This window comes from Odontesthes bonariensis, chromosome 16 (genome assembly GCF_027942865.1).
Source record: "Odontesthes bonariensis isolate fOdoBon6 chromosome 16, fOdoBon6.hap1, whole genome shotgun sequence".
Classification (NCBI taxonomy): Eukaryota; Metazoa; Chordata; class Actinopteri; order Atheriniformes; family Atherinopsidae; genus Odontesthes; species Odontesthes bonariensis.
This window is the reverse complement of record NC_134521.1, coordinates 28,021,897-28,037,592: the sequence shown is the minus strand read 5'-3', so window position 1 is coordinate 28,037,592 and position 15,696 is coordinate 28,021,897. Positions and strand designations below refer to the sequence as shown.

The window sequence follows — 15,696 nt, the reverse complement described above, 5'->3', positions numbered from 1 at the left end:
CTCCGTATGACCTCAACAGTCTGACATCACTGTGGATTTTGGCCCACTCTTTTTCACAAGGTTGCTTGAATTTATTGATTTTGCAGGCGTTTGATCATGCAAAGCTGTCTGAAGGTCCCTCCACAGCATCTCAATCAGGTTGAGGTCTGGACTTTGACTGGGTCATTGCAACATCTTGATTCTTTTCTCTTTGAGTTCAGTTATTCTGTTGTAGAGTTGCTGCTCTTTAGGGGATTATTGTCCTGTTGCATTACCCAGTTTCAGCCAAGCTTTAGCTGTCAGACAGATGGCCTCACATTTGACTGCAGAATACTTTGGGAAACAGATGAGTTCATGGTTGACTCAATGACTGCAATGTGTCCCGATTCTGGAAAAACAGGCCCAAATCATCAACCCCTTCACCACCTTAACATCTATAAACTTGTTCAGTTGTTTTCATTGCACAGTCATGAACTTTAACTTTGAACATGCTAAATGAGGCCTGTAGAGTCTGAGGTGTTGCTCCTGGGTTTTTTACAGTTTCTCTGAGCATTACACAGTCTGACCTTGGGGTGAATTTGCTGAGACGTCCACTCCTGAGAAGATTGACAGCTATCTCTGTAGAATGATGGACTCCAAATAGTTTGGAAATGGCCTGATAACCCTTCTCAGACTGATGGGCAGAAACAGCTGCTGCTCTGAGATCACTGCTGATGTCCTCCCTCCATGGCATTGTGCTAACACACACCTGAATGCTGCAGAGCAGCAAACTGCCAGAACTTCCGCTTTTATTGGGGTGCTCACATGCTGATGATCAATTTATCAAGTGTATCTGATCAGCAGCACCTGGCTGCTAACTTGGAAGCAGTAAGAGTGGACTTTGACATTCTGGCTCAGGTTTTGTGAATTTAGTAATGCCATTGTGTGAATGCTATTATTTCTGCCTAATTTTAAAACCTTATAAGGACCGTATTATTGTTTTAGTTATGTTCTGACGTGAAATTTTAGAATTGAAAGATGGGATATTGTCTCTATCACGTCATTGTACGTCTTGTTTTCCAAACCAGAGAATCATCTGGTAATTATTCATTTTAGATTAATGTTTTAAAAAGTTTATGGATCTTATTGCAGCAATAATGCATGCTCATTTTTCCTAAGAAGATGCAAAAATGTGAAAGTATTCATAACACAGTTAGACGGAATCATCTAATTCCTTTTGCTTTAAGCCACCATTGAATATTAAGTTGACTTATTTTAATATCATGTCAAGTGGCTTCATTTTCTGTATCCCAACTAATTTTATTTTATACCATTCAAATTATCATCATAGAGTGTTAAAGTGCTAGTAAGCTATGCTTATGCTGACTATTACAGCTAGTAGTAACAATAGATGTCAAATAAATGTACACGAGTACTAAGTTCAATATCTGCCCCTGAAGTATAGTGTGGTTGGAGTGTAGAGCAGTACAAATACTTCCCATCCGTACTTTAGTACAAAGCTTTAATTTACTCATCCATATGAGTGTGCACCTGTGTTATCTGGCATACGTTCAGAAGGGGATCCTCTTCAGTACAAACAGACTCACAGACTCAGTGAGAAATATGAAGGCAATGTTTCCTCATTATAAAAAATCTTTCATTTGATCTCCAGATCAAGAACGATTGTGGTTAAGCAGAATATCCTAAAAGCAAGGAAGTTTAGTATCTATTAAATAACCTCTAACAATTAAAGCTTCTCACTTGAAATATCCACACTGATGGTGAAGCTTGAAAAGTGTCAGCCAAACCCATACAGCCACAACATATTAAAGGTTTAGCGAGCCGGTACAACACAGTAACCCTTGCCTTGTGGGGCGTCAGAGTTGCCTTGGAGATCTCTAGTCTCTTTAGTCGCGTTATTCTCCTTCTTAATCAAAATCTTCAACCTTTTACATGTAGCCAGCACTTTCGGTCTTATTTCAAACAAAGTTTTTCACACTTTATGCCTATTTGCTATTACTTTATGCTGTTTCCTCCTCATTCTTTCAACTTGAGCTTGTTATAATAGACTTCATAAATGGTTCATGGGGTTTCAAAGGTTGCAGGGAATGCACTTAATCCCATTTAATCTTTGGCATGTTACCGAGACAGCGCTGAATAAGACATCTTAATCCGACACTGCCGTCGACGCGCCATCATCCGTACCGTAACGTGACTGAGAGTCGTTAATCTGCTCACATCAGACAGACTTGAATACAGAGAATTTTCACACTTTTCCACATATGACTCCAACATTAGAAAACAGACCCTTTATCTTTGCCTTTTACCAAACTTTTTAAAAATATTCTAGTGTTCATCATATTTCATCATTTGCCAAACAAATTTGAGAAATTTTATCTCTTTGAATTTATGTATGTCCTCTTCTCAGAAAAATGTGTCTTTAATATGCAATATCTTTACCATTTTCCAGTTTTTATTAACAACTCTGCAACGGAAGAATATGCAATTAAGAGAAATCCTTCTGATGTTTGCTTCTAATTAAGACAGCGTGAGCTCCGGCTCACAGATCAAGATAAAAATAGCAGCTTTAGAGGTTATTATTAAACACACCAACAAAGCATGTGTGACATTTGTCACACATGCTTTCTTAAAAATATCACAACTACCTTTTTTCACAGAAATGAAACCCAGGATAAAAGAGCTGTCAGTTTTATTCCTTGATGTGTGGCGATAATGAGTGGGAATATCAGCCTACTACTATTGCAGCCATGTGGCAGATAAAGTGTGGCTGTTGATTTTGCTGGGTGACTATTTTGGCCCCTTGTAGTTCAAAACAGCTAACCGCTGATTTCTTGATTGGATTACGGAAGAGGGAAGGACAGCAATGATGAACTGGTTAAATCCGAACGATAGATGGGGGAAGCCACTATAAAAAGGCAGAACAACTGTTGTGCCACACACACATCTCATCCTGACACACTCTGCCACGGTCCCACGCAACTGAGAATAGGTAAGACTTCTTCATCTTCATAAAGGGATGGTTGGAAGGATGGAGGCGTAAAAATGACTGAGAGAGATGAATGAATGAGAACATACTAATGAGGGGCAGGGGACTTTGTAAGCTTTTACTTTAGAGATTATACATGAACAAAAAAATGATTGACATAAAAAAGGGAAAAAGTCTGAAACCTGTGCTGGGCTAAGCAGAAATAATGCATTGTTTAATTTAAATCAGCCTACACTTTGGGCATAAATGCTTTCAAATCTCCCCTCCTTGCAGGATAGTCATCATAAAATCTCTGCTTTCTATCATTGTCCAGGTGTTGTTCCCCATGAATCATATCAGCAGGTTATATAGGTCATATAATAAGCATTGTTGTTGATACTGAACAACAATGAGCCAATCAGAAAAGAGGAATCCAGCCGGGCTGTAGCCCTCCGTGGTGCTGAAATGCACAAACACACCAGTTGCTTTCTTACACAAAGCTGTGATGTCTTCTGAAGTCTATTTCTCAGTTTTCAGATTCTGCTCCTGTCAGCAGAACGGTGATCATACGACCAAACGTTTATTTATGAGCTCAATGAGCAATAGGTAGGAGGGTTGGTGGTGTACTACAATGTTTTGAAGAATCCCCTGACAGGATGGACAACACTGTACAGAACTGATTTACTGGATTGCAGTAGATTTGCCCACTTTGCCCATATTGTCCAGCAATTCTTTCTGAATCAAGCAAGTCAATGTCCTTCGCAGCCTTTTCCATTTATCTCCCACAGTGAAAAATAAACAAAAGAAAAAAAAGGTCCATAATCTTAAAATTTTTCCGAGCTTACAAAAGGTTTATGAATAGGAGGAGATGAAGGACAACATCCATATTTACTCTTGACTTGAGCGCATCACAACAGTTTCAAGAGGTGATCCTCAATACTAGAATCTGTCTCCTGGTTTTGATAATAAAGTCAACACCTGAGGGTGTTGTTACTCGTGTTTTTATTGTGATAAGAAAATTACATTTGTCATTGACATAAGTGGGTTTTTTTTGTTTTCTTTATGTAGAACTCGCAAACAAAAAAGACAAATATCTGAAAGTAAGCTGAAAACTGAAAAAAATGAGCAAAGCCCACAGACAGCCCTACAAACAAGCAGACAGCAATGAAACAAATGCTTTTATCTCTTTTAACCTGCCAGCAATTGTCTTTATTTCAGAACTATAGATGTCTTCCGCAGGACTTGGTGTCCCTTCAGTTCAGGAATACAAGTCCAAGTCACTGAAATGGTTTTATCCATTTAACTGTCTTTGTCTGGAACATTGGGTTTGGTACCACCTTTACCTTACAAGGAGAACACATTGTGACATTATCTTGATCAATGTAAATCTTTACTGTTTGTTTGGAGGCCTGCGTCTGTTGGATGGAGGCCAGTTAGCAGATAGAGAATTACAGCTTTGGCACTTCCCTTTAACACCAGTGGCATAATCTTATCGAAAAGGATTAACCTTCTCTACCCTTAAAGCAAAATATCACTCCAGCTGTCAGATAGCTGACAGAAGGTGTGGAATTAATGTTTTAATTACAGCTCATTGACACTGACAATTCAATCTTTTTATTTTATTTTCTTCCAACAGACCACTTGAAAACACAATCCAGACATGGCAAAGTAAGTATTGTTTTTATTTATTTTCTGTCTGTGAACTAAAGGCCATTTTCCTACCGGGCTTCTCATTTGCTTTAAATCTAGCTTAAGATAATACCTTAACTCCCAAAAGCACAACAATCCTCATTTTTCTTGTGGAAAGATTGTGATCAATTGTTCATTTGAGAGTCCAGTACTTTTCTGGTGCTTAGATACGATTACAAGACATTTGAAATTTATCTGGATGGCCACATGACAAATCAAATGTCTCAGCTGCTTCAATGGCGCTTGCCTAAACAGAAAATTACCAAACATATCAGCACCAGACAATCAAAATGCATCAAAGTAACAAAAGACGATTCCTAAAACCGACAAGCACTGGAAAGTCCTTTATTTGTGGTTTCTAAGGGCCGAGGCAGTGGTGTGTTGTTTAGAATACAGCCTCAGAAATGAACACTGGTAATCAGCTTCCTCTGATCACAGGGGTAATCAGCTATTTGGGATCACTGTCACAGCATTCGCGGCTCCCTCACCTGACCCACCCTCTCAATCCGGGCAGGATGAGGTAAAGCTGCTCCACGCTTAGCTATTCCTAACTGGATAAACTGAAATAAAGAATCACTGACCTTTCTGCCACAGGCCAAGAAAACAAATCATCTTTTTAGCTGTTTAAATAGCTGTTCTGCAACATTTTTCAATTTTTTAATACTTTGCTTTTTGGAAATGGGCAAAGAACAGGTGGGGGCGTGGGGACTAATCGCATCGATTAGTTTTCTGATGATAACGTGAGTAAATATGAGTCCTAAATTGGTATTTCTCCTGTCACTCATAGGATTTTCAAGAAGACCAGTGGAAATGGAGGGGTGAGTCTTTTTTCTACTTATTTCTACACTGTTAAAAAAAATCCTTTTCATGGATAAACTCTAAACTGCTTACTCTCCATGTGTGTGACAGCTGACCCTCTACCTGGGGAAGAGGGACTACGTGGACCATGTCTCCCAAGTGGACAGAGTTGGTGCGTTTCTTTTTCACTTTGACTTTGTGTGTGCAGCTGTAGCGTTTTAATGATACATGTAACTTTTTGTAGACGGCGTTGTGAAGGTGGACCCAACCGATTTTGGAGACAGAAAAGGTAACATCATAAAATGTTGTTCATCGTATGGAGTTTCGTTTTAAAAGCAGGTTGAGTCACTTCAAATGATGTATCTTCTCTTGTGTTGTTGACAGCTTTCGTGCAGCTGGCGTGTGCCTTCCGTTACGGTACTGAAGATCTGGATTTCATGGGCCTGTGCTTCAGGAAGGACATCTGGATCAACCAGATTCAGATCTACCCTGATGGCAGCAAGCCCGAACTGAGTGCCATGCATGACACCCTGATTAAGAAGGCGGGAGACAATGCATTCCCATTCTCCTTTGAGGTATGGGAAGATTTTAAGGACGTTGTTCACTGAAAAACAAACTTGTACGATTTAAATTGGCCACATTTTTTCCCCAATTTTTTTCTGCACTATACTTCTGCACCTCTGCGTAATAGAGGTGGGATAATAATACTCTTAGAATCTATTTGGACCTAAAAGCAGATACTGAAAACATAGTGTTTGTTACTGGACAGATATAAATAACTCGAACTTTTCTCTTTGTTCCTTCAGATTCCAATAAATCTTCCATGCTCAGTCTCTCTGCAGCCTGGACCTGATGACAAGGGGAAGGTCAGCCATCTCGTCAATCTACCAACGCCTTTCTCCAACCCATACCATAAACTTTGATTGTTATAGCTATTAACATTTCATCTTACTTTACAGGCTTGTGGTGTTGACTTTGAAATAAAAACTTACCTTGCCAAGGAGAAAAACAACCCTGATGAAAAAGTTGAAAAGAAGTGGGTCTTCCTTCATTTTCGGCCATTTCCCCTTTCAGCTGGTTGCCTCACTAATCTGTCTGGCTCTTGTTATCTCTCCTTTTTCTCCTTCTTCGACCATCATCTTGTACTTCTGTCCTCTTCTGCCCAAACAGGGACACTGCTCGCCTTGTCATCCGTAAAATCCAGTTTGCTCCCAATCAGGTGGGCGCGGGGCCCAAGGCTGACATCTGCAAAAGCTTCATGATGTCCGACAAACCAGTTCACCTAGAAGCATCAATGGAGAAAGATGTACAGTGCCAAAAATTTGATATTACATGCATTTTCCAACATCATTGGCAACTTAAACTGACTGGCTATTATTTGTCACTGTACAATGAACTAATATGTTTTCATTTTCTGGTTTTCCACAGCTGTACTTTCACGGAGAAGCCATACCGATCAAAGTCAAGATCAATAACGAGAGCAATAAAATTGTCAAGAAAATCAAAATTAGTGGTGGGTACCCCTGCTTGTAGAAATGTATTTACACAGATCGAATCCCCTGGCTGTCAGAAGAGCAATGTTCAGGTTTTTTTTGCTCTTTTCTTCCTCCTCTCGCAGTGGACCAAACCACCGACATTGTCCTCTACTCGGCAGACAAATACACCAAGTCTATTCTTACCCAAGAGTTTGGGTACGTAGGGAAAGGAAACTGGAAATACAGAAATGATCACAGTTTACAGTTTGATGTGTTTATGTGTGCAATTGTTTGTGTTTTTTCTGCACAGAGAGACAGTGGACCCCAATGGCACCTTTGAGAAAGCTCTGACCATTACACCCCATCTGTCTGAAAACAAAGAGAAAAGAGGTCTGGCTCTGGACGGACGGCTGAAGGACGAGGACACTAACTTGGCCTCCACCACTATGTGAGTGCACAAACACAGCAGGCACAACTCAAACAAAACAGATATGTGGTTTCACTGTTGGACGGTTTTAAAAAATGTAGTGTATCCGAAGCATTTTCTAGATATAAATTCGACTGGCTTTTAGTTAAAAGTAGAAAGACAGCAAAAAGTCTTTGACATGCAGCAGAGGGCCATTGGCTGGGTTTCACCCAACATGTGATGAGGACCTTCAGCCTCCGTACATAGGGCACCTGCTCAAACTGTTGAACTACCTGTCACCCCAATGATAGAGCACTTTGCTAAATTAAACCCACTTATCCCTTAAATCCCTGTAATTCTTCCTCCAAAGGCTGCAGCCGGGTGTCGACAAAGAAATTATGGGTATCCTGGTTACCTACAAGATTAAAATCAACCTGATGGTGGCCGGAGGAGGGTGAGTCAGGGTCTATTTGAGCACTTTAGTCAAAGTTTAAAACAAATTTGAAAAGAGAAAAGCAACTTATCTTTTCCTTTCTGTATGATTTCAGCCTGCTGGGCGGCCTCACTTCCAGGTAAGCAGCATCGATAACAGCAATTATATCACAGCCCATATAGTCAATTACCAGTGATTGCCAACTTTCCCTCTGTGTTGATTGGCCTCTTTCCTGTGCAGTGATGTCTCTGTGGAGCTGCCACTGAACCTGATGCACCCCAAGCCTGAAGGTACTTTTTCTTTTTTTTTCAAATAGCACACGCTTCAGTAAGTCAAAGCTGAGAGTGTATCTCACAGTTGATGCTTACTAATGGTTTTACTCTCTCATCCTATTATTTCCTTCTTTCTAAAATCCCTCCAAACTGGGCAGAGTAAAGGTTGCACATCACTGTAAGTACTAATTCCAGTTTTGGAGCTATTAATTAGAACTCATAGGATATAACTTTATTCTACAACTTCACATTATTTCATATGAAAGGGTGATTTTTTTTAGATTTATCTTGTGTATTTTGTTACTGTCTCACGAATAAATTGATTTACTTGTTGCTTTGTCGAGTTAGGTTGATAAGACTATATATAATCAACAATGTGTCATTACTCAACCTTTCTCAGCTGCAACATTAATGAATACATTCCAATAATTTTATTTCGATAACAGGATTTGTTTTAATTGGTTTAGAATTTACTTTTAATTTTGTAGTAAAATACATGATCGTTGCTTTCTCCACTGATATCTATATGCCTCTGTGAATAAAAGATTTCAAGGGACATAATAAGTGAGGAAAACAATTGAACCCCATATGGTCTAAGAATAATGATTGAAAAATAGATTAATTACTATTATAGTCAGTTAATGTTATGATTTACAGTAGATTAAATTCAAAGATCTTCTATGTGATAATCTAACGTGTAATTCTGCATTTAAGATAATGATATATATATGTAAAGCTGTGTCACAACTTCTCCATATTTTTACTGCTTTCCAGAGAGGAAGTTACTCTGCAGATTGAGAAGACACCAGCAGAAAGATGAAGAAGAAGAAACAAAGGGAAGTGACACAAAATGAAGAAGAAGAAGAAGACTGGTGTCCTGAAAACAAATAATGATAACGAGCAACTAAAGTCCTTTTCAAAACAACATGGATATAAGATGTAACATCAATCTTTTTTTCTTTTCTTTTTTTTTTGTGTTGTTGGTTATGTTTTTGCGGTCGGATTATTGTTAATTAGCTGTAGAGAGAGTGTTTAGATAACAAATCTGAATCCAACACAAGACTCATGTAGAAACACACACATTAGAGGGCATACGAAGATTTTTTCCGCCTCCTTTGAAAATATGAGATGCAGGAAGTACAAAAACAGATTGAGCCATGGTGCTTTCTGTGATGCTCTCATCTGTTGAGGAAATAATGCATTTAATGTACCAGATCATGGCTTTGATTTGACTCATAAAGAATCCAAATGTACGATAAAAGGATTTTGAAAACAAATGATGTTTATGAGTTTTTGTTTTTTTCAGAATAACATGAAAAATACCTTCAACCGTCATCAGATAAGGGTATGAGTGCAACCTTAAGAGGAAAGATATTGGACGTTGCAACACTTTGGGACGAGGCCTCAGGTTTTTACAGTCTCTGTCCGTGGTGCTGAAATCTTTTTTAAATCTTTCTCTACAGTGTCTACTTTATACTTTATATTTACTCTACATAGATGCAAAAACACGGCCTTTCAGTGCTTAATCTATGTAATTCTTGTATTGCATACCATCTGTCAAATACATCTTTCCAAAACAAAATACCGTAATACCAATTCAGTAAAATGGATTTCCACGACTTAACTGTTTCAGTGCTGGAGTGATTAATGGATAGAGAGTAAATAAAGTAGTAAACACTGAATAAAGATAAAGGAATAGGTATGATGAAAAAATAACAACGAAACAAATCTGTAAAAGTAAGAATTCATAACACACACAGTGGTGACTGAAAATGTAGCACTTTGAAATTTTCTAAATGTATGCATCTGGGAACAAAATATCATCCAATTTTCAGATAAATCCTATAGTAGACAGAACGAGTTCAGTGACACAGATCATGTGAAAATGTTATACTTGCTTATTTATTGAGAGAAAAATGATCCAACATCCATAACTGCACAGAGCAAAGGTATGTGTACCTCTGCTTTCAGTATCTAATAATACCTTCATGTGAATTTCCACTTACTGTTGACTTGGACATTTAGAAAAATAACTTTATAATTCCTGACCCATTCCCTAGTAGAACAGCTTGTGCATTTAAAATAGTACTACTTTATGAGTCACTTTCCAATGACTGATGTCCTGAGATTGTCCGTAATAATACACTCGTATATTTTATAACTAACTGTTCAATCGGCCAAATGCATGACAACAGACCCAAACTGCAACATGAGTGATACTGATGGTGATGAGCAGGTATCTGATCATATTGTATGATGATGATTAAATGAATAATAATAAAGAGAAGAAGACGGTCAATAAGATCTAATTTGGTGTCATCCATCCACATTTCTGGCTTCCAACAGGCTCCTGACATGTTGGAGAGGGAATGGGATTTTTACCACACTGCAGATGAACAGCATTTATTTTCATTAAGTTTTCTCTAGATAGTGGACTAAAAGTAATAATTGTCTTGAATTTACACCATTTGTATACAGTATGTCTGACTTTGGTTACATGGTGGTAAAACGCTGAAAAGATCGCTTTGTGACCTTTTTTAGGTAATTGTTCATGTTTCATTAGAAATAGTTCTGTAAAAATGTTTTAACTGTACCTGCTTTGTACAGTTTAGGTTTGCAGAAGACATTGGGTTGCCAATCCATACCTGGCCAGCGGAGAGACATACAACAAGCTCCCAATAAGCTCCGACTTATACCTTTAGTTTAGGGATGCACCGATCCGCTTTTTTCACCTCCAATACCAATATCTGAGGTTTAGTATTGGCCGATACTGATACAGAAAAAGAGCGCGGAATTATGGTAACAACCGGTAAGTTTCATTGTGTGGAAAAGACTGGGATCATTCTTTTGTGCAAGGCAACATCGGACTTTCTTTCCTATTTTTTTTTAAACAAATAAACAGATATAAATGTACTGAATTACTTATTTATTGAATACTTGTGCACCAGTAAAACAATCTTAACCATAAAAATATAACAAGTGTAACTAGTTCAGTCAGTGCAGTTAGGGATTCAAAGGCCAATGTAAAACAAAATATTAAATAATAAAGGCTAATAGCTTCACGAGCTTGGTTGGTAGACTTTCAAAATTAACAGCAATCAGCTCTTTATATAGTTTAGTGCAAATGGGAATAAAACATCCATTACAAAAACATCTGAACAAAACAATAATGATAATAATATATTTTATTTATAAAGCACTTTACATCAATTTAATGACCTCAAAGTGCTACATTTTAAAACTAGCATTTAAAAAAACTGTAAAATAATTTTAAGATTTTTCAGGCAAACTAAAGGCTTTTCTAAAAAGGTGAGTTTTCAGGCCTTTTTTAAAAGAATCCACAGTCTGTGGTGCCCTTAGATGGTCAGGGAGAGCATTCCACAGACTGGGTGGAGATGAGCTGAAGGCCCAGTCGTCCATAGTCCTGAGCCTTGTACTCTGGAGCTGGAGGAGATTGGCCTGTCCAGAGCGGAGATGACGTGAGGAGGAATGGGGGGTGATGAGTTCTTTGATGTAGGGGGGGCACAGTGCCATGGAGGCACTGGTGGGACAGAAGGGATTTGAGGATGGGTGTGATGTGGTGGTACTTCCGCACCCCCATCAGGATCCTGGCAGCACAGTTCTGAATATACTGCAGCTGCTGGAGGTTCTTGCTGGGGATCCTGATGAGGAGTGCGATGCAGTAGTCCAGCCTGGAGGAGACAAAGGCGTGGACAAGTTTTTCGGAATCAGGGAGAGTGAGTATGGGGCGGAGTTTGGCAATGTTTCTGAGGTGGAAGAAGGAGGTTTTGCAGAGTTGTTTGATGTGAGCCTCAAAGGTCAGGTGAGGGTCCATCCTAACACCGAGATTAGTGACTGAGGGTGAGAGGTGGATGTCGTGGCCGGAGAAGATGATGCTGGTGATAGTGGATGACCGGATCTGGTGCGGAGTGCCAACAAGAATGGCTTCTGTTTTTGAGCTGTTTAGTTGCAGGAAGTTTGCCGTCATCCACGCCATTATCTCCTCCAGGCAGGTGGAAACTGTGGATAGGGCTGCAGAGGGGGTTGGGTTTGTTTTAATGTTGAGTTGGGTGTCATCAGCGTAGCAGTGGAAAGATATTCCATGCCGGCTGATGACACGACCAGGGGGAAGCATGTACAGTGTGAAGAGGATGGGGCCAAGGACAGAGCCTTGAGGGACACCACAGGTAACGGAGTGTGTGTCTGATTTTGCACCTCCCAGGGATACATATTCTGTTCTGTCAATGAGATATGATCTCTCAGGTTAGTCGAACTTAGTTGATGTAAACAATCCAAACGAGGGCAGAAATCCAAAGGGGGGGGGTTTCTGGTTTGTCTAGCTTTGATGGGTATAGAATTCCAAATGAGGGCTGTAATCCAAAGTAAAGACAAGGTCCTGATTGTTTTTAAAAAGTAAACTCAACTTAGAAAGAAAAATCGCTAACTAAGCGGTAGGAGACAGATAGACTCGTTGAGCAGCGGCAGCCAGAACGTGCCAGCGTACACCCACGCGTCCACAATAGCTTCTCTAGCTTGGTTAAAACTCTGTGCATCCCTACTTTAGTTGATTTAAAATCATCAAGTCACCTAACATGCTCACTTAAACCAAATCGCCTGGAGAAAACCTGCACAGGAACAGGGGCAGCATGCACAGACAGACCTCAGCTGGAATATTTGTTATTGTGAGAAAACAGTCCCAATGCACCACAGAGTTGCTCATTTTAGTTTAATTTACAGTTTTCTTTGAAAGCAAACATATCACTGAAATGTAATTTGTTTTCTAAAATAAGCTGTAGCATTTGCTAATTAGGCTTGATAAGTGATGTAAAGTAATGTTTCCAAGATTTCAATGAATTAAATCTTACTTAGACATTTTTGCACTTCTGCAGGGAGCACAGTGCAAGGTCAGCCAAAATCTGCACCCCAGCAGTAATATGGTTAAGGCGAACTGTAGATGATTAAGGTATTTCCTCCAGAACCCAGCACTGACAAATAACGTGAAATATAATTAATGTAATTTCACTGAATTAAAAATTAGACGAATTTGCTTCCAAAATTGAGGGACTTTCCAAAAGACTGGTGTGGTGTTTTCCACCGGTAGAGGGCAGTAAACTCAGTTATGTTTCCCATAAACGAAGAAGAAAATAAGATTTGACGTCATCACGCACAACGTGTAGCATTGGAGCAACATGGCTTTGAATGGAGGTTTGTAAGCTTAACGGTTATCAGTCTGATAACTCTGACGTTTGTGATGTTCTAGAACATTTCGGCGCTCATATTTACGGTCATTCTCGCGTTTGGTTTTTATTTCTGCCGAGTTTCTGTCGCCTCGGTGTGCATAATTGTTATCTTACTTCGGTTGATTTGCTAGCTAGCTTGTCAATATTTCCTGACAGAACTCCCCGGCTCTGATTGTCACTTTACAAAGCAACGCAGCTGTGACAAAATGTTTAAACCAAAGAGTTTTCCAAACGTCTTATGGAATCTGGCGGGCAAAATCGGCCTGTATAGATAAGCAGCATGTCTACATTTGACAACGTTGTGAAGACTGTTGGACATGTCGCAGATTCTGTGACAAACGCTGTCTGTGAGAATGCGATAAAGTTCAGTTTATGTTGTTACTGACCTGCAGATGAAGACTATGAGTGGGAGCCACCAACAGAGGCAGAGATGAAGGTGATCCAGGCACGGAGGGACCGACAAGACAAAATCAGCAAGCTGATGGGAAATTACCTGCTGAAAGGATACAAAATGCTGGGAGACTGTTGCGACATGTGTGGGGTGAGCGAGGGCAGTGTGTTATCCTTTGAATCTACACCATATGGGGGAGATGGAGTGGTGTAACGTGTGTGTCTGTTTTTCCAGACTATTCTTCTTCAGGACAAACAGCAGAAAAACTACTGTGTCTCATGTCAGGAGTTGGACTCTGATGTTGACAAGGACAACCCTGGTAGGTACAACTCATGCATCCTCAGGAGATGCCCAGGCATGATAAATAAACCAGCTGTTTTATCTCCTGTGTCTGCTGTCTTCACATTTGACCTTCCACTCATCACTGCTCCTTCTCCCTTTTGTCCCTTCTCTCAGCTCTGAATGCACAGGCTGCGTTATCTCAAGTGAGAGAAAGACAGCTCGCAGCCCAGTCCACTGCACAGTCCCAGGCCCCTGAACTCAACGGAGATCCCTCCGTGAGTCAAGCAAGCGGGTCAGTCCCTCAGCCCAGACCGGAGCACTGCGAGGGCGCTGCCGCTGGGGGAAGAGCCCTTCTGCCTCCACCCGCTGTCCCTCTTCCTGCAGCTCCCGCCTGCACCACAACCGTGGCGCCCCCTCGTCCCGCTGTTAGCCCACAGAGCCCCGTCCTCCAGCCTTTGTTGCAGGAAGCTGAGGAAGCTGTTCTCACTAAACTTCGCTGGGCCACTACTCAGTTACAGAGTTCAGCCTCGCTGGAGTCGAGCATCCAGCTCTGCAGCCTCATCACCAGCTGTGCCAGTTCACTGCGCAGCCTCAAGGAGCTCAGCCAGTAACCATGGTGGACTGGGTGAAACCCTGAAGTAATAGGAATGCTGTCTCGACTTGCCTCTCTTTTGGAGTACTGACTCTGGTTTAGCTGAATCCTTGCTTAGAGCTGAATTTAAAATTGGTCCAAAATTGCACTTGAAATAAGATTAAAATGTCAAAGTTAACAATATACTCATGGGTGATTGTAGGCCTCTATCCGGCAGAAATATGTTACTGCTTCATGCGACTGCTTTTTCAGATTGTAAGTTATATTTACGAGCATTGTCAAAGCACATTCATGGTCCATATTCAATTCAGAACATCTGGCCCGCATCATTTTCAAACAAAGCCTCATCTATAAAAAAAACAGTGGTCACTTGTGTCCACTGTTTTTTCCTCAACTTTATCCAAAAACCACCAGCATGTACACGTAATAAAATCCCCAGATTTTGATTGGTTATGTTAAATACATTAAAAAATTTGGTGGTTTCCTAGCCCCGGAATTTCAGTGAAAACGCAAACTTTAGTATACACACAGGACTTTGTGCTGATGAACAACATACAACTTGACTGTTGGACTTCAATTAAAGTTTCTAGCATGTTGTTAAAAGACCGCTGTCCTTTAATACGAGCCTTCCTCTTCCCACAAACTTTTTGCTGCTCTGTGTTCTCAGATTTCTGATGTGCTTTACCGTCTTGTGATTAAACAGGTTCATTTGAGCTTTTTCGGATAAATGTGTTGGATGTGAGACGGTGATGTTCGTGTGGTTCAGCAATGTTCAGATCACATGCAAGAGTTGAAACTACTTCTTTATTCATTACGGCATCAAAAGCGAGTAAACTCTGCTTCAGCGTTGATCACAATAGTTTTCTGTCAACGAACCAGAGTAAATCAATATGGAAGTTTTTCTGTGCCATCAGAGTTTGAATACGAATTTCTAATACCGAATTTTTACAGCATCAAAATCAGACTCTGAATTTGAAAAACCAACAGTGGAAAAAAAATCAACTTCAAAAAGAGTCTGATTTTGATACTGTAAAAATTCGATATTAGAAATTCGTATTCAAACTCTGATGGCACAGAAAAACTTCCATAAATCAACCCCGGTCCAGAGGCTCCGCGACTTATGTCCACAAGAGGGCGCCACGCGCAGATAACAATGGAGCTCCCCCTACAGGCT

At 40.1% G+C, this 15,696-nt stretch overlaps 2 protein-coding genes across 2 annotated transcripts; both read left to right on the top strand.

The window, feature by feature from the left end:
• The first annotated feature begins 2,879 nt into the window (after window positions 1–2,879).
• Window positions 2,880–9,294, top strand: arr3a (arrestin 3a, retinal (X-arrestin)). Its single transcript, XM_075487326.1, has 17 exons — window positions 2,880–2,968; window positions 4,581–4,612; window positions 5,421–5,451; window positions 5,543–5,603; window positions 5,676–5,720; window positions 5,816–6,006; window positions 6,238–6,297; window positions 6,391–6,467; window positions 6,602–6,737; window positions 6,860–6,944; window positions 7,050–7,122; window positions 7,217–7,354; window positions 7,683–7,766; window positions 7,861–7,884; window positions 7,986–8,035; window positions 8,176–8,195; window positions 8,792–9,294. Exons 2-16 carry the CDS (start codon window positions 4,605–4,607, stop codon window positions 8,178–8,180), a joined length of 1,068 nt encoding a protein of 355 aa, XP_075343441.1. The 5' UTR covers window positions 2,880–2,968; window positions 4,581–4,604; the 3' UTR covers window positions 8,181–8,195; window positions 8,792–9,294.
• A 3,871-nt stretch (window positions 9,295–13,165) lies between these two features.
• Window positions 13,166–15,235, top strand: znrd2 (zinc ribbon domain containing 2). The gene is made up of 4 exons (XM_075487325.1): window positions 13,166–13,222; window positions 13,650–13,798; window positions 13,883–13,967; window positions 14,105–15,235. The coding sequence occupies exons 1-4, from the start codon at window positions 13,207–13,209 to the stop codon at window positions 14,539–14,541; spliced, it is 687 nt and encodes a 228-aa protein (XP_075343440.1). The 5' UTR covers window positions 13,166–13,206; the 3' UTR covers window positions 14,542–15,235.
• Window positions 15,236–15,696: the final 461 nt, after the last annotated feature.